The sequence below is a fragment of the Mustela erminea genome, chromosome 18, assembly GCF_009829155.1.
Source record: "Mustela erminea isolate mMusErm1 chromosome 18, mMusErm1.Pri, whole genome shotgun sequence".
Lineage (NCBI taxonomy): Eukaryota > Metazoa > Chordata > Mammalia > Carnivora > Mustelidae > Mustela > Mustela erminea.
The window spans coordinates 27574611-27598099 of NC_045631.1; the positions used below are offsets into that span (position 1 = coordinate 27574611).

Consider the following 23489-nt stretch of genomic DNA (forward strand, 5'->3'; position numbering starts at 1 on the left):
CATGATATATTAGGTAAAAAGTAAAAGCTATATATATACACTATAACCCAAATTTTTAACAAAAATTAAAAATGCAGTATAGGGGCGCCTGGGTGGCTCAGTGGGTTAAAGCCTCTGCCTTCGGCTCAGGTCATGATCTCAGAGTCCTGGGATTGAGCCCCACACTGAGCTCTCTGCTCAGCCGGGAGCCTGCTTCCCCCCCCACCGCGTACCTCTCTGCCTACTTGTAATCTCCCTCTCTGTCAAATAAATGGATTTTAAAAAATAAAAATTAAAATGCAGTATATGCATAATACATATTACATATATATATATATTTTTTTTTAAGATTTTACTTATTTGACAGTGAGAGACACAGCGAGAGAGGGAACACAAGCAGGGGGGAGTGGAAGAGGGAGAAGCAGACTTCCTGCCGAGTAGGGAGCCTAATGTAGGGCTCGATCCCAGGACTTTGGGATCATGAATTGAGCCAAAGGCAGACGCTTAACAACTGTGCCACCCAGGCGCTCCTATATATATGTTTTATACATATATGTTATACAACAAAAATAGCCACAAATTCTTCCCATCTCTATATGTAAGACCCTTTGCAATGTCACTTTGTAGGTCTTCCCACCAAGAAGTGAACTTTACCACGTGAATCTGAGTTTGGCCATGTGACTTGCTTTGGTGACTAAGACATTAGCAAATGTGACACAATCAGAGGCTCACATGGTATTTGCACATTGGGGTTTGCTCTCCTGCTGCTACCTGAACCCTCAGTCATGACAGATAAGAGATATAAATATATGTCAGGATTAGATAATGAGAAATACCCACCAGACCCAGCCAATTACCAACCAAGCCCATGAAACACTGCCACCATGTTGTCCTACAGCTGACCTGCAGCCGACCTTAGACACATGCGTGGCACAGCTGAGATCAGCAGAAGAAATGCCCAGCTGAGCACAGCCTAAATTGCTGATCCCCAGAATAGTAAGCTAAATAAATGGTTGGTTTCTTACATAGTAATGGGTAACTAATTGTGTGTGTGTGTGTGTGTGTGTGTGTGTGTGTGTGTGTGTGTGTGTGTTAAGAACAGTGGATAGCAGGGGTGCCTGGGTGGCTCAGTGGGTTAAAGTCTCTGCCTTTGGCTCAGGTCATGGTCTCAGGGTCCTGAGATCCAGCCCCACATCAGGTTCTCTGCTCAGCAGGGAGCCTGCTTTCCCCTCTCTCTGCCTGCCTCTCTGCCTACTTGTGATCTCTGTCTGTCAAATAAGTAAATAAAATCTTTAAAAAAAAAAAAAAAAAGAACAGTGGATAGCAAGCAAAATATCAGGGTTGATAGTAAGGAAAATAGTTGAATTAAAGATTAATATTAATAACATAAGTATACATTTTGGTGTTTTCCAAATTTTCACTAAGGAATAGATAATGCCTTTGCATCCAAAAAAATTCAATGTCAGGGTCGCCTAGGTGGCTCAGTCGGTTGAACATCCAACTCCTGACTTCAGCTCAGGTCATGATCATCTTGGTGTTGTGGAATCAAGCCCTGCATCAGGCTCTATGCTGGGTGTGGAGCCTGCCTGAAAGATTTTGCATTCTAACTAAGTTTGAGCATAGTTACAGTGACATAGAAAACTAAACAGCAGTGCCTGGATGGCTCATTTGGTTGAGCTTAGGACTCCTGACTTCGGCTCAGGTCATGATCTCAGGGTCCTGAGACTGAGCCCCAAGGTGGCAGGCTCTTCACTCAGCACGGAGTTTGCTTAAGTTATTCTCTCTCCTTCTGCCCCTTCCCCAACACACGTGTGCTCTCTCTCTCTCTCTAAAAAACAATAAAAAGGGGCACCTGGGTGGCTCGGTTGGTTAAGCATCTGCCTTTGGCTTAGGTCATGATCCCAGCATCCTGGGATCAAGGCCCACATTGGGCTCCTTGTTCAACGGGAAGCCTGCTTTTCCCTCTCCCTCTGCCCCTTCCCCCTACTTATGCTCTCTCTTTCTCTCTCTCTGTCAAATAAATAAATAAGATCTTTTAAAAAATAAAAATAAAACAAAAAAGAAAATCTAAAAGAGAGAAAGAAAACTAAACAAATGAATAAAACCTGGTTTGGGGAAAGAACATAATCATAGTAGAATGTTTGGCTCTGTTTTTAATGATATTTATGTAATTACAATAACGTAAACACCAAATGTTATGAGGTTTAAGGCAGAGAAGTAATGGGACAATTAGAAAGGATACTGGGATGGGGGGTGCGCCTGGGTGGCTCAGTCATTAAGCGTCCGCCTTTGGCTCAGGTCATGATCCCAGGATCCTGGGATTGAACCCCGGATCGGGCTCCCTGCTCAACAGAAAGCCTGCTTCTCCTTCTCCCACTATCCCTGCTTGTGTTCCCTCTCTCACTGTGTCTCTCTCTGTCAAGTAAATAAATAAAATCTTAAAAAAAAAAAAAAAGAAAGAAAGAAAAAATAGGATACTAGGAAAGCAAGAGAAGGTATCTAAAACCAAAAATTCAAGAGCAAAGCAGTATGTATGTTATTCTTGAATAAATACCAAAATAAATAAGTAAAGTGATTAAAAATTATTGACTTCAGATAATAGAAACTAGAGAATGGAACTAAGGCAAAGGTCTACTGATTTTTGTTCAAAGTCACGTATAACTCTTTGATTCTGAATATACATACTTTGAAAATATTAAAAATTTAAAGAGATAAACAGTCTAGGAACCAATCTAAATCTATATAAGCACTCACTGTATGAAAATAGCAAAACTTCTTTCCTTCCCTTCTTGGTCACATTTCTCAAATCTGTTGTCATTGCTGTCTCCCTTCCTCACCTCAAATAATTCCCAGCCCACTTGGGGTTCTGTGCTCTCATTTAAGATGCAAGGACAAGGCTGTCTTAAATCCACTGGTATTTTCAGTTCTCACTTGCCTGACTTCTCAGTTAGCTTACATGACACAATTGACCAGACCCTTGAAACACCTGTTTCTTGGCTTTCTGACATTATGCGCCTGGTTTTTTCTCTGTCTAGCTGCTTCTCAGTTTTCTTAGCTGGTGTGTCTCCTTGGCTGACTCTATCTTCTGTACAAAAACTTGGAACTTCCTTTGACCATTCATGGCTTGAGTGAAAATGTCAATGTTAGTGATACCATTGGTTAAAACTAAATATCTTTAAAGATAGCAGAAGTTAAGAATTAAGTGCAAGAGGTAGTATTAGTAACAATATATATTGTAATGTTTCTCAAAAAAAAAAAAAAAAAAAAAAAAGAAAATAGCAAAACTTCAAATCAGGAAAAATTATTCTTTAATTGACATTGGGATGATTGATCATCTACTTGAGAAGGTGTACAATTAGACCCTGAACTCATACATATACTAAAGTAAAAAATATAAATAAAAGGGTTAAGTGTTAAAAAAAAAAAACAAAAAACTTTTTTTAACTATACTGAACTATGAAAAATAACTGTTGCAAATTTCTACAAAAGGATCCAGAAAGATTCTCATGAAAGTGCTCATCTTGTTTACTTCTGGGAAGAAGAAAGGGAGATGGGAATAATGTTTAAAGGAAAATATTTTAATTTTTACTCTGTAATGGTTTAAAACACTATTAAATGTTTTTTGAATAATGTATATTACTCATAATTTTTAAATTTTAGTTTATAACTCTTTAGTAGATAAAATACACAAAATGTTTAAGATAATTTAATCTTTCCTCAACTACAGATTAACTACTTAAAAGTAATATTAAAAACATAAATAAAATAAAATAAAAGTAGTTATTTAATGCCAGACATACTGAATAATAAAATCTACTTTCTCTTGCATAGTGATTTGGTTTTTTCCTCACTGGCCAACAAGAAAAAAAAATTTCCCAGCCATTCCTTTTCTCTCCTTTCTCCCCATTTATAATCCATGAATCTATATGCACTCAATTATAGAGCTAGGCTCAAATCGTGGTTCCACCACTTACTTGTAGTAAGATCATAGTCAAATAATCTAGTATCTTTGGGCTTCAATTTTCTTACCTGTAAAATGAGTCTAAAGTCTACTCAATTTTCTTCACAGTGTTGATACAAGGATTAAATAAGAAAACATATAAATTGTCTGGCACAAGTATATAATCTAAAAAGCTATCATCATATCATTATTAACCCTTTAAGAAATATAGGTTACTGTTTAAGAGTCTGGCATGTAACAGGCTTCAAAAATTTTCCTGATTTGGGGCTCCTGGGTGGCTCAGTCCATGAAAGCCTCTGCCTTCAGCTCGGGTCATGATCCCAGGGTCCTGGGATCGAGCCACATCGGGAGCCTGCTTCCTCCTCTCTCTCTGCCTGCCTCTCTGCCTACCTGTGATCTCGGTCTGTCAAATAAATAAATAAAAATTTTTTTTTAAATTTTCCTGCCTTTAATAAACTATACTTCAATTGGCTGGTAATATTATCTAATAACTTGTTCCTATAGCAGCTACAGAAATCAAAAAGTGTTTCTAATTTTGTTTATATTAAGCACCAATTTACTGCTTACCCCCTGAAATCATATTTTATTTGTGTGTCACTACATAAAAAACGACTTCCAAAATGTACTGCAAAAGAAAAAAAATTTTAAACCTGCTTTAAGTCTTCTCTATTTCACAGTACTATTACACCTCCTTTAGTATATGGATCTGAGTAAAAGTTGTAAGCTACAATAGGAAATCCTGCATTTTTCTCAACTTTGGCCATTTTTTCATTCAATTTTTAAATATGTCCGTACCTACTAGGTTCAGGTCCTATGCCAGATGCTGGTTATTAGAAAGGTAGCAAGAGAGACACGTAACACTTGTCCTTATGGACAGCCTGACAGAGGCAAACAAAACAGTTAAATCTACAAATAAGTATATAATTATAAAATTTGGTAAGCATTGTAAAGAAAAGAACAGGGTGCTGAGAGAAAGACTAAAAGAGGAATGAATCTTAAATTAATTATCTATATGGTACTGAATATAATATGGCCTGTAAAAGTACAAAAAAGAACTTTCACCCAAGGTCATCTGGAAGAGTTTATTCACGGGCAGAATAGTGAGGTGGTTGAGAGAATCAATTCTAGGGCCAGACTGCCTGGGTTTTAAACTAGCCTCTACTCAACAGCTGTGACGTGAACAAGCCACTTAAATTCTTGTGCCTCAATTTCCACATATGTCATTGGGGGAAATATTTATACCTTTCTAAAGGGCTATTATAAGGAGTGAGTTAAATTCCTTCGTTTTATTTGGAAAACTGTCAAATCCACAGAAAAGTTAAAAGAACTTGCAATAGGTGTTAACTCATAAGAACCTGTTTCTACCAGATGAACTAATATTTCTAGAATGTTTAGAAGAGTTTCTGACACACAGTAAGCATCATATCACTATGTAAACAGTAATATTAAATAAAAGTAAATTAAACTGTTAGAAAATGACTTGTAAAATAATTTCAGAGAAAACTAGTCATTTTCTCTTGAGATCCTAGAGAACATCTTAAATATTGATGTGAGGGAGACGAAGAAAGGGGAAGAGAGAGCGGAAAAGACAGAAAAGAAAGAAAAGACAGGGGCATGTAAGAAGAAAAAGGAGAAAAAACCCCCAAGGTTTGCCCAACATCAACACTTTATCGAAGGTCAACAGCGCACTCTACTGGACCCACATCTCCTCTACACACTAGGCAAAAATAACGAATGCTACTGCTGTACTAAATCAAAAAATATAACTGCTTTTAGAAAAGTATACAGTTGATGTTAGCATTGATTTAATGAATAAATAAAAATCAGGTATAAGCACAAGAATGGGTCTATAGCAATACCTCAGCTGTTGTGAAGATTTAATAAAAGAGTAAAGAGAACGGAAATAAATTCTGGAGAAAAGGATTATGCATGGTGGAACGAAGTAAAATCAGAGTGGTAATACTATTAAAAAAATAATGTTTCTCTTAACTATATTTCGACCTGGAGACTAATGCCTTACTAGACCTTTAATGTTTGAATTATCAGTAAAAAAGAGAATCTAAAATGTAAGGAAAGAGAATAGCAGTGGACATTGGAAGATAATTATGTAAAGAGGAGGTATTGACACGATTTCCTGACTTGAAGAGACAGCAAGGACACTTGAGATGATAGGATGGTAAAAAGACAACTATCGAATCTCCAATAGATAGGCTGGAAACTAAATTATTTCAATGGAAACTATGAAAATTATAAAGAAAAACTTAAACTTTAAACTTAAAAAGTTTAATGTTGAATTCAGAGGAAAAGAGAAATCATTAATTATTTTTTATCATGCCTTTATGAAGGAAAGTTTTTCAAGAGAAAGAAAAACTATGGATTCTAAATGTATAAAGACTACAACATTTACATTTTTGTAGGGGTAAGAGAACTAAACCATTAATTTATGAATCCAAATAAATATTCTCTCAAAAATAAATTCCGTCTTCCCTATATCATCTTATAAGAACCAAAACAGATTTTAAATGTATAAAGACTGCAACATTTACATTTTTGTAAGGGTAAGAGAACTAAACCATTAATTTATGAATCCAAATAAATATTCTCCCAAAAATAATTTCCGTCTTCTCTATATCATCTTATAAGAACCAAAACCAAAATCAAAACGGGATGTCTCAGTGTATTAAGAGGCTGCCTTCAGCTCAAGTCATGATCCCAGGGACCTGGGATCAAGCCCTGCATCAGGCTCCCTGCTCAGCAGGGACCTGTTTTTCTGTCTTTCTGCTTGTGCTACCCACCCCCTAGCCCTCACTGCTATGCTCACTCTCTCTCTCTCTACCTGTGTCAACTAAACAGACAGGATCTTAAAAAAAAAAGAACCAAAATAGAGAAAGCAGCCTTAGAATTTAGAAGTGTTAGAGCTAAAAGTGATATAAGGTATATTAAATCTAGTCCCACCTTCTTTTCCCTCCGATTTGAAGGAACAGATCCTGAAAAAAATGTTACTTGCCCAAGTCTCTCAATTTATCTTATTCAAGATGTTTGGTTTATCTTGATTAAAATGTGATCTACCGATCTACCAAATGTGATGCATGCGATATATCAACTAAGAAAAGATCTAAAATATGGCTGCACTTTAAACATTACTTAATCTAAGGTTTTGGTGATAAATTAATTTGGTGATAAATTAATTTCAGAAGCTGCTATACAGTATTAAATCTTACGAAACTATATATTTTCCTTCCACTTCCTTATGAAATCACATATTCCAAAATTGACAGAAAACACTTTTGTGATTTATAATAAGCCACTCAGCAAATATTAAGAAGTGTTATACAATGGGGAAAGAAGAGCAATATGCAAAAGAAAAAACTTAACTATCATCATATATTCCACTCAAATATTAACTTAAAATAGATTAAAGACTTGAACATAAGACCCAAAATCACAAAACTTTTAAAAGAAAACATAGGTGGTAAGTTCCTATGTCAGGTCTTGGCAATGATTTTTTAAGTCTGACCAAAATCAAAAACAACAAGCCAAAAATAAACAAGTGTAACTATATCAAACTAAAAGACTTCTGTCAGTAAAGGAAACCATGAGCAAAATAAAAAAGCAACCTACTGAATAGGAAGAATCATTTGCAAATCCCATGTCTGATAAGGGGCTAGTATCCGAAATATATCAAGAACTCATATAACTCAATAGCAGAAAAACCAACCAATCCAATTTAAGAACGGGCAGAAGAGGGACACCTGGCTGGCCCAGTCAACAGACAACCCAACTCTTGATCCCATGGTCATGAGTTCAAACCCCACACTGGGCATGGAGCCTGTTTAATAAATAAAAATGGGCAGAAGATCTAAATAGACATTTTTCTAAAGAAGACATACAGATGGGCAAAAGGTATATAAAGATACTCAACATCATTAATTATCAGGTAAATGCAAATCAAAACCACAGTGAGCTCTCATCTCACAAGCTGTTAGAATGACTATTATCAAAAAGATAAGAAATAACACACTTTGGTGAGGATGTACAGCAAAGGGAACCCTTGTGCACTGTTGGTGGGAATGTAAATCAATGCAGCCACTATAAAAAATGGTATGGGTGTTACTAAAAAATTAAAAATATAACCACCATATATGACCCAGCAATTCCATGTATGGGCACTGATCCAAAGAAAATAAAAACACTCAAAAAGATATATGGGGGAGTCTAGGTAACTCAGTCAGTTAAGCATCTGACTCTTGATTTCACCTCAAGTCATGATCTCAGGATCATGAGATTGAGTCCCACATTGGGCTCTGTGCTGGGCATGGAGCCTGCTTAGGATTCTCTTTCTCCCTCTCCCTCTGGAAAAAAAAAAAAAAAAAGATTATGTACCCCTGTGTTCACTGCAGCATTATTTACAATAGCTGAGTTACAGAGGGGTGCCTGGGTGGTTTGGTGAGTTAAGCATCTGACTCTGGCTTAGGTCATGATGTCAGGGTCCTGGGATGGAGGCTTGCTTGCATCAGGCTCTCTGCTTAGCGGGGAGACGGCTTGTCCCTCTCTCTCTCCCCCTGCTCATACTCTCTTTCCCTCTCAAGTAATAAAATAAAATAATAGCTGAGATACGGAAACAACCTCAGTGACAAATGGATAAAAAAAAAGTATATATACACAATGGAATAACTATTCAGTCATAAATAAGAATGAGATCTTGACATTTGCAACAATGTGAAAAAAAGACTTCAAAGACGTTACGGTAAGTGAGTAAGTCTGACAGAGAAAGATAAATATGGCATGATCTTGCTTATACGTAAAACCTAAAAAAAAAAAAAACAAAATATGTACACAAAAAAGTTCATAGAGAACAGACTGGTGGTTGCCAGAGGCAGGGGGGTGAGGTGGGAGAAGTGGGTGAAGGGAGTGAAAGGCACAAACTTTCAGTTATAAAGTAAGTCATAAAGATGTAATGTACGCATGGTGACCATAGTTAACACTATATTTTATATTTGAAAGTTGCTAAGAGAGTAAATCTTGAAAGCTCTCATCATAAAAAAAAAAGTTTGTAACTATAAAAGGTGATCATTTCAATCATTAGGATACACTTGAAAATGTCAATTACACCTCTATTCAAAAGGAAAAAAAGAGAGAGAAAAGGGGAAAACTGGTACGTTATACCAGTAGCAAAGTAAGTTTCTAAACAATACCTCTACAAAGATTCCTTTCTTTAAGTAAATTACCTCTACTCATATCCCCATTATTCTTTCTTACATTGATGGAAATGATCAGTCCGCATTCTTTGAAAAACTAGAGATATTATCTAATGTTAAACGTCCACGAGATTTACACTAAAAATGCTACCATCTACTTTTAAAATTAAGATGACAGTCAAAACACACAAATCTACACTGGGGCACCTGGGTGCTCACTCATTTAAGTGTCCGACTCTCAGTTTTGAGTCAGGTCATGATCTCAGAGTTCGTGAGATCCAGTTCCACATCAGGCTCCATGCCTAGCTTAGAGTCTGCTTGGGATTCTCTCCCTATGCCCCCTACCCATCCCCCTGCTCTCACAAGCATGCTCTCTCTCTAAAATAAATAAATAAATTCTCTAAAACACATACACAAATCTGTAGGTTAACAATTTACCAAAATTTACCAATTTACCAAAAAAATGAAAATATTAACTACAATCTTATATTTTGTACTAATAAAGTTTCTATTGTAACTGGTTACAAAAAAATTAGAATAATTTTGTATGGAAGAAAAAAATAACACTGAAAATATATATCATGTTACCTAAGTATTTGTGAGTTTTTCCCTAACTATTCAGAAAGTACTTAAAATTTTATATTCATGTTTTTGACTATAGACTACAAAAAAAGGAACAATTATTAGCGCTCAACCACATGGTTTCTCTATCATTGCAGTACTTTATATATGTTGAATTAGTATGGCATATACCACTTACATCTTTTTACAAACAAAAGTTCTATCTCACACTACTGAAATGTTATCATTTGAGTTACTAGGTTGAATTGAGAAATTTAGTTTAACAGTCTTCAAACTTAAATTATCAGAAACCCATACTTTTAATATTATAAATAATAAATCACCCACCTATAACAAATATTGCATTTCTACAGCAATATAATTATACCACCAATAGCCAAGGAAACAAAACATAAATTCTGGCTTAAAAATATAACTGATAAAAAAGATATGGATATACAAGTATAAATACAATTACACCTTACCAAAAGGAGGACCATAATAAATCATTAACGTAGAATATAACCAGAAGGAGAAATCAATCAAAGCACTTGGCTTAAAATTAAGGTACCTAGCCAGGAACTCTGCCTATAATTGGTCTAGACTCTAAAGCAGGTGCAGCCATAGACATCCTTAACAGATATTAAAAGAACTTGTTACTTAATTATAAACCTAATTCCTCAAAATTAGTATCAATCAATTCTATATAATACATTTTAGCAGCATTCAAAGATAACTATATATACTAATTAATATTATTAATATTATATATTTATTACCAACATACAACTATTTAACCATTTGCTGCTACTACTATCACTACTGTTACTACTTCTACTACCACTTACCACTTAATAAGCCCTAAAATATGTCAAGTGTATTTAATCACTTTATAAATATTATAAATATTTATAAATATTTTTAGGTACTATTACTATCCCCATTTAACAAACAGGGAAACTGAAGTAGCAATAGTTTAAAAACTTCATCAAGGTTACACAGGTAGTAAAAAGCAGAGCTGTGATTAAAATCCAGGCAGTATGATTTAAGTTCATTCTCTTAACCAATAAAAACAAAACAAAATTTAAAAATCCACTTCTCTAGGTGCACCTGGGTGGCTCAGTCAGTTAAGCGTCTCTTTATTTTGGCTCAGGTCATAATACCACAGTCAAGTCCCAGGTTGGGCCCCACACTGGGCATGAAGCCTGCTTAAGATTGTCTCTCCCTCTTCCCCCATCTCTCCCGCTACACAATGGCTTGCATGCATGCTCTCTCTCTCTCCATGTGTGTGTGTGTGTGTGTGTGTGTGTGTGTGTCTATATATATATATAATTAATTAATTTTATTTGGTCTCATTTTTTTTTTAAAAATCCACTTCTCTTATTTTAGCTATTATTAATCACATCTTATCCTATGCTTGATTTCTTTATTCTTAAAGCTTCTACATGATATTTCTTCCCTTTATGTTGGTATGAGAATCCTGCTTTGATGACTCCAGGATTTCTAAGAGGCATTTTAGAGAGAATGTATAATAAAGTGATTAAAGCATTTGCCAGAGCATCATACTACTTACATAAGATTTAGCTCTAATATTTGCCTAATTTGTGACCTTAACCAAATTACTTACTTCTCAGAGTATTCTTATCTGTAAAATAAGAATAACAATATTACCTGCCTATGCCATTGTAAGAATTCAAGAATATTCTACTAATAAATATTTATTGGACAACTAATACACACTATATGCTATTTTAAGTACTAAAGATACACATGAAAAAGACTGACATTATATTCTAACAGAGCAGATCGATAATAAACAGGTAGATAAGGATATACTAAGAGCTATGAAAGTAAGGCAATGTTAAAGAAAATGAGGGAGAAAACATAGGCAGAGGCAAATACATAGCATATATTATTATTGACAGTTTAATAGTAAAAGCTCCTGAGAGGACTTCAACTATAAGCCTTCTGTAAAGATAACCAACAACTTTCCCCCCACTCTGCATTTTTAAGAATTTAAACGAAGACTATTCAAGGGCAGGGAATATAGTTTTCATTCACCCAGCCTTTACTAGGTTCCTAGCACAAAGCTAGGTGCTTGAAACATAAAGATGAATAAAACACGGGGTGCCTGGGTGGCTCAGTGGGTAAAAGGCTCTGCTTTCGGCTCAGGTCATGATCCCAGGGTCCTGGGATTGAGCCCTATGTCGGGCTCTCTGCTCAGCGAGGAGCCTGCTTCCCCCTCTCCCTCTGCCTGCCTCTCTGCCTACTTGTGATCTCTGTCTGTCAAATAAATAAATAAAATCTTTAAAAAAAAAAAAAAAAAGTCACAGCCTTCAAGGAGGTCTCAATATACTACAGAACCTGGTATTTCCTTAATAGAACTTAGAACCTTGCAGAGAAGATAATAGGGATAAGTGTTAAAATTCTAGAAGTACAAGGAACATTTCAAATGGGAATCTAACCCCAAATTGGGGATATCGAGGAAGGCTTTCTGAAGAATTAGCAGAAGTTAAATTAAAAAAAAAAAAAAAAAAGAGGGAGGAGCAGAAAGGGCAAAAGAAAATAATACGTTTATAAAGGTCTTATGACTATACAGATAAACAGGAAGACTTACATGCCATCTAGAGACTTCTGGAATTTATCCCATAATCAATGAGTTTGTTCATTCCTACCAGAAAAATCAAAAGTATAGACAGAATATATGGAGCAATAGTTTTAAGATACAGGATATCAGGTAAGAAAGAGTGATCTCAGAGAGGTAGGAAATAAATGAGATAGGCCCTATGATTGCCTAGGCTAACTGTCTTGAGAGAATTTCTACTCTGCCCTAGGGAAGGGGAACCCAGATTTAGCCCAGCAAACCTGAGTTGAAGAGACATTGCTCTTTAGTCCAGGAAGTCAGAGAAGACTCAAGTTCATAATACTGAAGTAGAGAGAGCTGCACAAAGAATGATTTCCAGAGATCTGTAAAGGGACCTCTCAGGTATCTAGCATAGTATTGATCAACATATGTGAGAGAGTAAACAAACCAAGACAGTGGAAAGAACCACCCGAAATGATGAGGCATTCACACAGGGCATGGAATAGTGCCTGTTCCACCAGCCAGACCGGAAAAACCTAACAATTCATAGAGCATTAGGTAGAGGACCCTGAAGGAGCTAGGGTTGAGGTAAACTACGACTAAATTCTGCTCAGGTCCCACCTGACAAATCCTAAAAGCAGACCCAAAAAGATCAAGTTGATTCCAAGTAATTTAATTTTGTTCTGCATCTCAGAACAAAACTCATGGGTATTAAAGAGGGCATATATTACATGGAACACTGGGTGTTATATGCAAGCAATGAATCATGGAATGCAACAACAAAAACTAATGATGTACTGTATGGTGACTAGCATAACAGAACATAATTTTTTTAAAAAAATAACAAAATTAGAGCATTTATAGAAATATAATAACATCCGGGACACTTGGGTGATTCAGTCAGTTAAGTGTCTGCCTTGAGCTCAAATCATGATCCTGGGGGCGCCTGGGTGGCTCAGCAGGTTAAAGCCTCTGCCTTCGGCTCAGGTCATGATCCCAGGGTCCTGGGATCGAGCCCCACATCTGGCTCTCTGCTCAGCAGGGAACATGCTTCCCCCTCTCTCTCTGCCTGCCTTTCTGCCTACTTGTGATCTCTGTCAAATAAATAAATAGATAAATCTTAAAAAAAAAAAAAAAAAACATGATCCTGGGGTCCTGGGATCAAACTCTGAATTGGGCTTCCTGCTCAGCAGGGAATCTGCTTCTCCCTCTCCCTCTGCCACTCCCCCAGCTCCTGCTTGCTCACTCTCTCTCTCTCACTCACTCTCCCTCTCACATAAAGAAAATCTTTAAAAATATATATACGTAATAACATTCAACACCCAGCAGGTAAAATTCACAACATCTTAAATTTAATTTAAAAAAACCAAGCATGGGGGCACCTGGGTGGCTCAGTGGGTTAAGCCTCTGCTTTCGGCTCAGGTCATGATCTCAGGGTCCTGGGATCAAGCCCCGCATCGGGCTCTCTGCTCAGCGGGGAGCCTGCTTCCCCCTCTCTCTCTCTGCCTGCCTCTCTGCCTACCTGTGATCTTTCTCTATCAAATAAATAAAAAAATAAAATCTAAAAAAAAAAAAAAAGGAAGAGATGTTTAATAATTAGAAAAAAAAAACCAAGCATGATTCCATCTATATAAAACTATGGAAATGAAAACTATCTATAGTGACTGAACAAAAAGCTTAAGGATGCCTGGGGATGGGGGGATTTGGGCAAAGAAAAGATCCACTGGTCTATCTTTGGATGGATCTTTCCCAGGCCTTATTTTATAGTATCGTATCTTGTACAGGCCATTCAGAAGATATTTGATTCCCCAATTTTACAGATCTTATAAATGTTAACACATTTCATTATATAATATCAAAAAAGTCACATTCTATACTGTCACCACCACTATCATGAGGAAAGTCTATAAGTATCATAAAACTGCCAAGCTCAGAGTGGAATATACAGTTCTTCAAAATACTGATTTTCACTTAAATTTTATCAGACTTTATTTCAAGAATTACCATCATTCAAAAAAAGAAAGAAAGAAAAAGAAATTACCATCACTCATCTGTCTTTCACTCTTCCAAGTAAAAATGATGTTCCAGAAAAAAAGTAGCTAGGTTCAGCTAACAATCCAAACTATGCTACAAGTGTTTTTCCTCAAGATAATCATCCTACTCCTATATGCAAAACATTTAGAGTACTACTCACTTCTTCACACAGAATGTTAAAAAGGCTTAAGGTCTTTTTAGCTGTTCTGTTCACACAGAATGTTAAAAAAGCCTAAGGTCTTAGTAACTTTTACTACTTCATCAAGGACATTCTTAAGTGTAACTGTCTTTTTTTTAACTGTGTACTAATGACGGTGAAGAAAACTACTATTGAAACAGCATGGTACCACTATCTTGATTACGGTAAGGTACTGACAATTTTATCCATTGTTGCTTTTGCACCATCAATGCAAATGTCAAGACAGTTTTCAAAAAGGCAAATAACATCCTATTATTACTAATATTATATGCCTGAGAAAAAAAACAACAGTAATCTTTAGAGTTCCCGGGACTACTCCTTGAAAATGATCTGCTCTAAGGAGAATGAGAAAAATTATCAGAAAGTAAAGTCCACAACTTTAGAATATACAAGAGGAAAAAAACCTTTTGGATTTTCTAGTCCAATTCTTTCATTTTATAAATGAGGAAATGGGGGCTCCAAGAAAATAGCTTTTCTCACCTCACATATTAGTAGTAGAGATATGATAGTACTTAGAGGACTTCTGAATTATTTTCTACTATACTTTGCATTATTCAATTACTTTTTTTTAAATGAGTTTAGCAAATTCCACATTTTCCTTCTTTAAATTGAACAGTGGCATAAATACATACATTTTGTGGAGAAAAGGAATTTATCTTTCCTAATGGAGAATTGAGTTTTGTGGTCTTGCCTGAAGCAACTTTTGCATCCAAATGATGTACCTCCTTTTCAAAACAATGACGCTTTCTAATCTGTAAACACAGAACCAAAATGAAGTTTAATGTAACAAAAATGTGAGCAGGCCAGTTATTTTTAAAGGTCAAAACAGTTTTTGGTATGTTTTTAGCATTAAAAAAAAAGATGACTATTTCTAACTGGCAATAATCAAATAATTTTTTAAAAATACAAATAAGCACCTTATAACTCTCAAATCCTAACTAAAATGGCTTTAATTAGTCATGTGTCAAAACTACAGTATTGTAAAATGATCTTTCATATGATAAAATGATAGTCCTACCATATGGATATCAAATGTAGTATTATAGCAAAGTTCAATTACATATCTAAGTGGAAAGTAAAAGCAAATAAAAATAAAGCTTCATTCTAAATTGTAAAAACTCAGGGCAGCGGAGGGGCTCAGTTGGTTGAGTGTCCGTCCAACTCTTGGTTTTGGTTTGGGTCATGATCTCAGGGTTGCAGGATAGAGCCCTATGTGGGGCTCCATGTGAGCCTGCTTGGGATTCTCTTTCCCTTCCCCCTCACTCTCTCTCTCTCAAGTAAGTAATTCTTTAAAAATATATATAAATTGAAAAATTTCAGAATAAAAATTTTAAATGTAAATAGTCAAGATTTCCTACATGACAAAATAAATTATTTGATTAATGTTACCATTACTTACTAGATATTTCATAATTCAAATTGTATTTGACTAAATTTCTTCTATAAATCCCACTAAGTTTTTTTTTTTTTTTTCCAAACTGTTTATGCCTTTTACTACTTGTCAAAAACTTATTTACTTAAATTATGAAGGGCGGGAGCATTTCTATTGATAATCCCATTCCTACCAAAAAAAAGAAACGAGAGTCAATTAAGTCAGAGAATAAATGTTATATGTTGACCCCTTTCTCACAATATCCAATTCTGTGTTTACATCTTGGAGAAGAAAATATACACAGATTCATACTTCCATTTGTAGCCAGTACTTTTCCAAAAATAAACTAACTCATTCTATTTCTAAAATCAAGGTTTGGGGCACCTGGGTGGTTCAGTGGGTTAAGCCTCTGCTTTTGGCTCAGGTCATGATCTCAGGGTCCTGGGATGGAGCCCCATATAGGGCTCTCTGCTCAACAGGCCTGCTTCCTGTTGAGGCTCCAACAGAGTCTGCTTCCCCCTCTCTCTCTGCCTGCCTCTCTGCCTACTTGTGATCTCTCTCTCTGTGTCAAATAAATAAATAAAATCTTTAACAAAAAAAATTAAACTAAATTAAAATCAAGGCTTAACTATGGAAATTAATAAAGATTATATGTAGAATAGATACACTACAGAAGAGCGCAGTTTTTGAGTATATTCAATTAGAAATATTATCTATAAAGGATATGATAATTATAATAATCTCTTTATTTATAACTAAGTCTATCAAAGTCCCAGCCTACCTCCCTACCTCACTGCCATGAACTCTATGACAAAATACTATAGTCCTGTATGAAAAACACATGTCTTTTTTTTTTTTTTTTAAGATCTTATTTATTTATTTATTTGACAGAGAGAGAGAGAGATCACAAGTAGGCACAGAGGCAGGCAGGGGGGGGGTAAGCAGGCTTCCTGCTGAGCAGAGAGTCCGATGCGGGGCTCGATCCCAGGACCCTGAGATCATGACCTGTGCTGAAGGCAGAGGCTTAACCCACTGTGCCACCCAGGCACCCCGAAAAACACATTTCTTATAAAATATTTAGTAATTCAGGTCTTTCAGTAATTTTTAGAAATAAACATTTTATAATGTATTGATATTAAAACTCAACAAGTAAGAGTAAACCTTGTCATTATATTAAAACTATCAATAACAAAAATATTCATAACATAAATATTCATATAAAAGATATTTTGGCCAAAAGAAAATGCAATCATTAGGTAAAAACAACAGAGTTAAAAAGTACAAAGTATCTACATTACCAGTGCATGCATTAAGTTCATATTTTACCATCCAATTCTTCATATATAGAAAAGTACCACGCTGTTTCACTTTAAAGACATGTTATAATGAATAATCTACTATAATAACAAACTCCTTTGTAATAAATAACTACATAAAATAAAGTTACAATAATTTACCATTTATGTCCATGATACAATTCAAGTAAATTCTGCAAGTGCCACTGAAAACTTGACTGATATTTGACTCCCATGTGCAGCGATAACAGTATCATTTCACTGCCAATAAACGGTTTACCTGCTGTGTAGTTTCTAAGGGTCGAATTCTTTTCTTCTCTACTTGAAAATCATCATTTTCATCTCTTTTTATGGATGCCTGTTTCTTGGCAGATAGTTTTGCAGCCAGCGTAGTTTTTTCAGGAGAGTCTTATAGAAGAAGTCATAAAAATTAGCAAAAAAACTTACAATTAGGCAGTTTTCTAGGAAAAATATGAGTCAAGATGTTATGACTTCTCAAAATTTCATTAACATATTTAAAACATGAAAAGTTCAACATGTTTAAAAACATTTCTTTACAAATGAGTTTACTTAAAAAAGATACAACATTTGAGAAATAGGCTTTCAATAGCAAAGTCCAATTCTGCTTTAACAGGTTTATGTTTTTGTAAATGACTCCCAATAATGTGGTTTAAAAAATACAACTATAAGTGTCTCACAGGAAAATGTATTTCATTTATATAAAAATCTTTCTTTACAGTTTCTCAATGTTTCTTCCCCATTAAGCTTTTACATGTTCTTTAGGCTTGAAAATACAGTAGAATCAAGCTCTTATAATCTGTCCTTTAATGCCACTACTCTGAAGATCATCAATGACCTCTTAATCACCAAATATTAACCCACTTAATAGATGTAAACACTAGGTTTTTAAGAAGTCAAGTTAATATGCCCAATATGATACAGCTAGTAAGAGGCAGAGCCTGGATATGACTGATTCCTCCTTTCTGACTCCAAAATCCATCAGTCTAACTTCTAGGGATACAGCCAAACTTAACACTATCTTCTTGAAATACCGCAAACACAATTCCTTTTTCCTTAATTCTGTAACACTTTTCTTAACTGTTCCTATACATTGGTTTCTCCTTTTCCCTAAATGTGAGTGTTATTATAAGTACCTTCCTTCCTCTCAGCTCTTATCTATACATTCCCTCCACTCCCAGGGCTTGAATTCATTTAACGAGCATTTATTTTACGGAGTCCATACAATTTCAGACACCATGGTAAACAATGAAAAAGAAACAGCCTCAGGCCTTAAAAGATTTACAGACTATTAGGGGAGAAAGCCCTAAAAGCAAGTCCAATATTATTTTCAAAAACCAAGTTTGAGTCTGTAAAACCACAAGTAAATCTACGCTACACAGCACTGATTTTCAAGCTTTTTCTGAGAGGACTATATTTTTTAAAGAAATATTGCTTAAAATTTTCAAAATAGAATAAAAGACCTAGAACTTCACTGACTCATTGTCCCATCCCCCCAGCAGGCCATATTTTTTCCTATGACTCTTAGGAACACAGTTTAAATACCACTATATTCTTGGGGCACCTGGGTGACTCAGTCAGCTGGGTGATGGACTCCTGATTTTGGCTAAGGTCATGGGATAAGCCCTGTGTAGGCTCTGTGCTGGGCATGGTGCCCACTCAAGATTCTCTCTCTCAGGGGTGCCTGGGTGGTTCAGTGGGTTAAGCGACTATCTTCGGCTCAGGTCATGGTCCCAGGGTCCTGGAATAGAGTCCCACAACCAGCTCCATGTTCAGCGGGAGTCTGCTTCTTCCTCTCTATCTGCCCCTCCCCCCACTCATGGGCAGGCGAGAGATCTCTCTCATAAATAAAAACTTTAAAAAAAGAATTCTCTCTACCTCTGAATCCCCCCACCCACCACTCACATTCTTGAATCCTCTAAATAAATTAACACCACTATATTCTAAAATCTTAATGGTCTTGTCTTTCACACCTAGGTCTTTTGGGGGGGGTGCTATACAATTTCATTTTATTAGTATCAGACACTGGGCTTAAAGTTTTACCTAGATCAGCTCCTTCTACCACCCCATGAAGTGACAAGTATTATTTTACAGTTGGGGAAACTGATACATAGAAAAATAGAGTAAGTGCCCAAGAACACCAAACACAGGGTTGGAATTCAGACCCAGAGATTAAGAATCTCATGCTCTACTCACTAACCCAGCCAGGTGCCCCTTTTTAACTTTTTTTTTTTTTTTTAAAGTAAGCTCTATGTCCAACACAGGGCTTAAACTCATGACCCTGAGACCAAGAGTTCCATGCTCTGCTTACTGAGCCAGACAGGTACCCAATATCTTGAAGTTTTAAAAAGTTATCAACTAATGTAAGCCCATTGAGAAAGATATAAGCAAATTAAAAGTATAAATAAGAAACAGTAAAATGCCATCCACTTCCCTTCCTCCCTTCCCACTTGCTCATTTCTTATTCTCTGACTGGTCTAATATTATACTCTCTAGTTCTATATTGTTGGAAATGACAACATTTCATTCTTTAAATGACTGAATAATATTCCATCATATGTATATGATGGGATACTACACACACACACATATACCATATCTTCCTTATCTATTCATCTATCAATGGATACTTGGGTTGCTGTTATAGTTTGGCTATTCAATTAATGCTGCAGTAAACATAAGGGTGCACGTATCCCTTTGAATTAGTGTTTTTGTATTTTGGGGGATAAATACCCAGTAGTGCAATTCCTAGATTGTAGGGTAGTTCTATTTTTTATTCCTTTGTTTTTAAAGATTTTATTTATTTATTTGACAGAGAGAAAGAGAGCAAAAGCAGGGGGAAAGGGAGCAGAGGGAGAAGGACAAGCAGACCCCACTGAGCGGGGGAGCCAAATGCGAGGCTCATTCCCAGGACGAGATCATAACCAGAGCTGAAGCCAGACACCTAACTGACTGAGCCACCCACATGCCCCGGGGTAGTTTGATGTTTAATTTTTGGAGGAACTTCCATAATATTTTCTATGTGGCTGCACCAGTTTGCCTTGCAACCAACAATGCAAGAAAGTTCCTTTATCTCCACATCCTTACCAACACTAGTTTTCTTGTGTTTTTTATTTTAGCCATTCTAACAGGTATGAGGTGATATCTAATTGTGGTTTTGATTTGCATTTCCTTGATGATAAGTGATGCTGACCATCTGTTCTCGTGTATTGGCCATCTGTATATCTTCTTTTGAGAAATGTCTGCTCATTTTTGAGCATTTTGTCTATCCATTTTTTAATTGGATTCTTTCTTTTTGGGGTGTTGAGTTGTATCAATTCTTCACACATTTTGGATACTAACCCTTTTCAGATATTTCATTTGCAAATATCTTTTCCCATTCAGTAGGTTGCCTTCTAGTTTTGGTGGTTGCTTTCTTTGCTGCACAGAAGCTTTTTATTTTGATGTACTACCAGTAATTTGTTTTTGCTTTTACTTCCCTTGCTTTAGAAGACGTATCAAGAAAAACGTTGCTATAGCCAATGTCAGAGATTACTGCCTGTGCGCTCTTCAAAGATTTTTATGGTTTCAGGACTTACATTTAAGTCTTTGATCCATTTTGAGTTTATTTTTGTATATGGTGAAAGAAAGTGATCCAGCTTCATTCTTTTCCATGTGCCTGTCCAGTTTTCCTAACACCGTTTGTTGAACAGACTCCATTTCCCATTGTATACTCATTCCTCCTTTGACGAAGATTGACTGACCATGTAACTGTGGGTTATTTCTGGATTTTCTGTTCTATTCCATTGATCTGTGTGTCTATTTTTTGCCAGTATCATACTAGTTTAATTACTACTGCTTTGTACTGTAACTTGAATTGTGGAATTGGGGTACCTCTAGTTTTTTTTGGTGGTTTTTTTTTAAGATTTATTTATTTATTTGACAGAGAGACACAGCTAAACAGGGAACACAAGCAGGGGATAGTGGGAGAGGGAGAAGCAGGCTTCCCCCTGAGCAGGGAGACCAATTTGGGGCTCGATCCCAGGACCCGGAGATCATGACCTGAGCCAAAGGCAGATGCTTAATGACTGAGCTATCCAAGAACCCTAGTTTTGTTTTTCTTTTTCAAGATTGTTTTGGCTATTGAAGCAAAACAATGAAAGTTCTATGTCATATCAATAAGAGAAAGAATAAAAGCCACGTATCATTTCAACAGATGCAAAAAAGCATTTGACAAAGTACAACATCCATTCATGAAAACCCTCTGCAATGCAGGTCTAAGGGAACACATCTCAACATAATAAAGACTTTATATTAAAAACCCCCAACCAACATCACATTCAGTGGTGAAAACCTGAGGATTCCCTTAAGTTCAGGAATAAGGCAAGGATGTCTACTCTCATCACTTTAATCAACATAGTACTAGAAGTCCTAGCCACAGCAATTAGACAAACTAAAGAAATAAAAGGCATCCAAATTGGTAAGGAAGAAGTAAAACTTTCCCTAATTGCAGATGACATAACACTATAAGAAACCCTATATAAGAAACTATATATAAACCCTTAAGACTCCACCAAAAAATTACTAAAGCTGATAAATGAATTCAATAAATTTGCTGCATACAAAATCAATGTACATAAATCTAAGCACAGAATGTACAGAAATTCTTACAGATTTATAATGAAGCAGCAGAAAGGGAAATTAATGATCCCATTTACAACAGCACCAAAAAAAAATAAAATAAAATACCTAGGAATAAACTTAACCAAAGAGGTGAAAGACTTGTACTCTGAAAACTATAAAACGCTGATGAAAGAAATTCAAGATGACTCAAAGAAATGGAAAGACATTCCATGCCCATGGGCTGGAAGAACGAATATTGTTAAAATGCCAGAACTCTTGAGAGCAATCTATAGATTTAATGCAATCCCTATCAAAATACCAACAGCATTTTTCACAGAACTAGAACAAACAATCCTGAAATTTGTTTGGAACAACAAAGGCCTTTCATACCTAAATCTTTCATCTGCCTGGAATGTATTTTTCTTTATGGCATAAAGTAGGACTCAAATGTAAATTTTTTCATATGGATATCTAAGTACCACCTATTTAAAAAAGTCCCTCTTAGGGACGCCTGGGTGGCTCAGTTGGTTAAGCAGCTGCCTTCGGCTCAGTTCATGATCCCAGAGTCCCACATCGGGCTCCTTGCTCCGCGGGGAGCCTGCTTCTCCCTCTGCCTCTGCCTGCCACTCTGCCTGTGCTCGCTCTTGCTCTCTCTCTCTCTCTCTCTGACAAATAAATAAATAAATAATCTTAAAAAAATAAATAAAAAAAATTTAAAAAAAAATAAAAAAAATAAAAAGTCCCTCTTAGTCCTCTGCTCTGTAAACATACTTTTTTTTTTTTTAAAGTAATCTCCACACCCAGCTTGGAGCCCAATGTCGGGCTTAAACACACAACCCTGAGATTAAGACCTGAGCTGGGATCAAGAGCCAGACACTTAACCAACTGAGTCACCCAAGCACCCCTAGATGTAGTTCTATAAATAATCAAGTTTTGGGACACCTGGGTGGCTCAGTGGGTTGAGCCTCTGCCTTTGTCTCAGGTCATGGTCTCAGGGCCCTGAGATCAAGCCCCAAATCAGGCAGGCTCCCTGCTTGGCGGGAAGCCTGCTCCCCACGCTCTCTGCTTACTTGTGATCTCTCTGTCAAATAAATAAATAAAATCTTTAAAAATCAAGTTTCTAGATACATGTGGAACTGAATTTGGGTTCTCTATTGTTTTCCACTGGTCTAACATTGTGCTAATACTAAACTGTTTCAATTATGATAGCTTTATATATAAAAAATCAGGATATCTCATAGATCAATTCCTCTCACCTTGACCTGATTCTTGAAGAATGTCTTAGTCCTTTGTATTTCCATATATATTTTAGAAAAGATTTTTGTAATTTTGAGCTCTGCAATTTTTGGTCAAACTTGTAAAATACCCACAGAATGAATCTAGATCTTGGTTCTCAACTGGGGCACTGTTAGGCACTTGTAACATCCCAAGTCCCACTCCAAGGGACATTGGGAATAGACATTCCCGGTTGTCACAAAAGGTGGGAATACTACTGATATCTAGTGGGTTGAGGCCTAGGAGACACTGCTAAACATCCCACAATGCTTATGCTTGTTATGGGGGACGGGACAGCCCCCATAACAAAGAACTATCCCTTTCAAATATGATAGTGTCATTGTTGAGAAACTCTGCCCCAAATATATCAAGGGGGGAATTTGTATGGGCCCATTAAATTTGTATGGGCCC

General features: G+C 36.1%; 1 protein-coding gene across 1 annotated transcript in view; it reads right to left on the bottom strand.

Annotated features, from left to right (window-relative positions):
* The window catches only part of BRIP1 (BRCA1 interacting protein C-terminal helicase 1), a 186372-nt gene that overhangs the window by 149541 nt on the left and 13342 nt on the right, over positions 1 to 23489 (bottom strand). The window contains exons 5-6 of the mRNA XM_032321453.1: positions 17464 to 17591; positions 15149 to 15268 (exon numbers count right to left, since the gene is read on the bottom strand). Coding sequence (XP_032177344.1) covers positions 15149 to 15268; positions 17464 to 17591 — 248 coding nt within the window. The remainder of the gene's footprint in view (positions 1 to 15148; positions 15269 to 17463; positions 17592 to 23489) is intronic.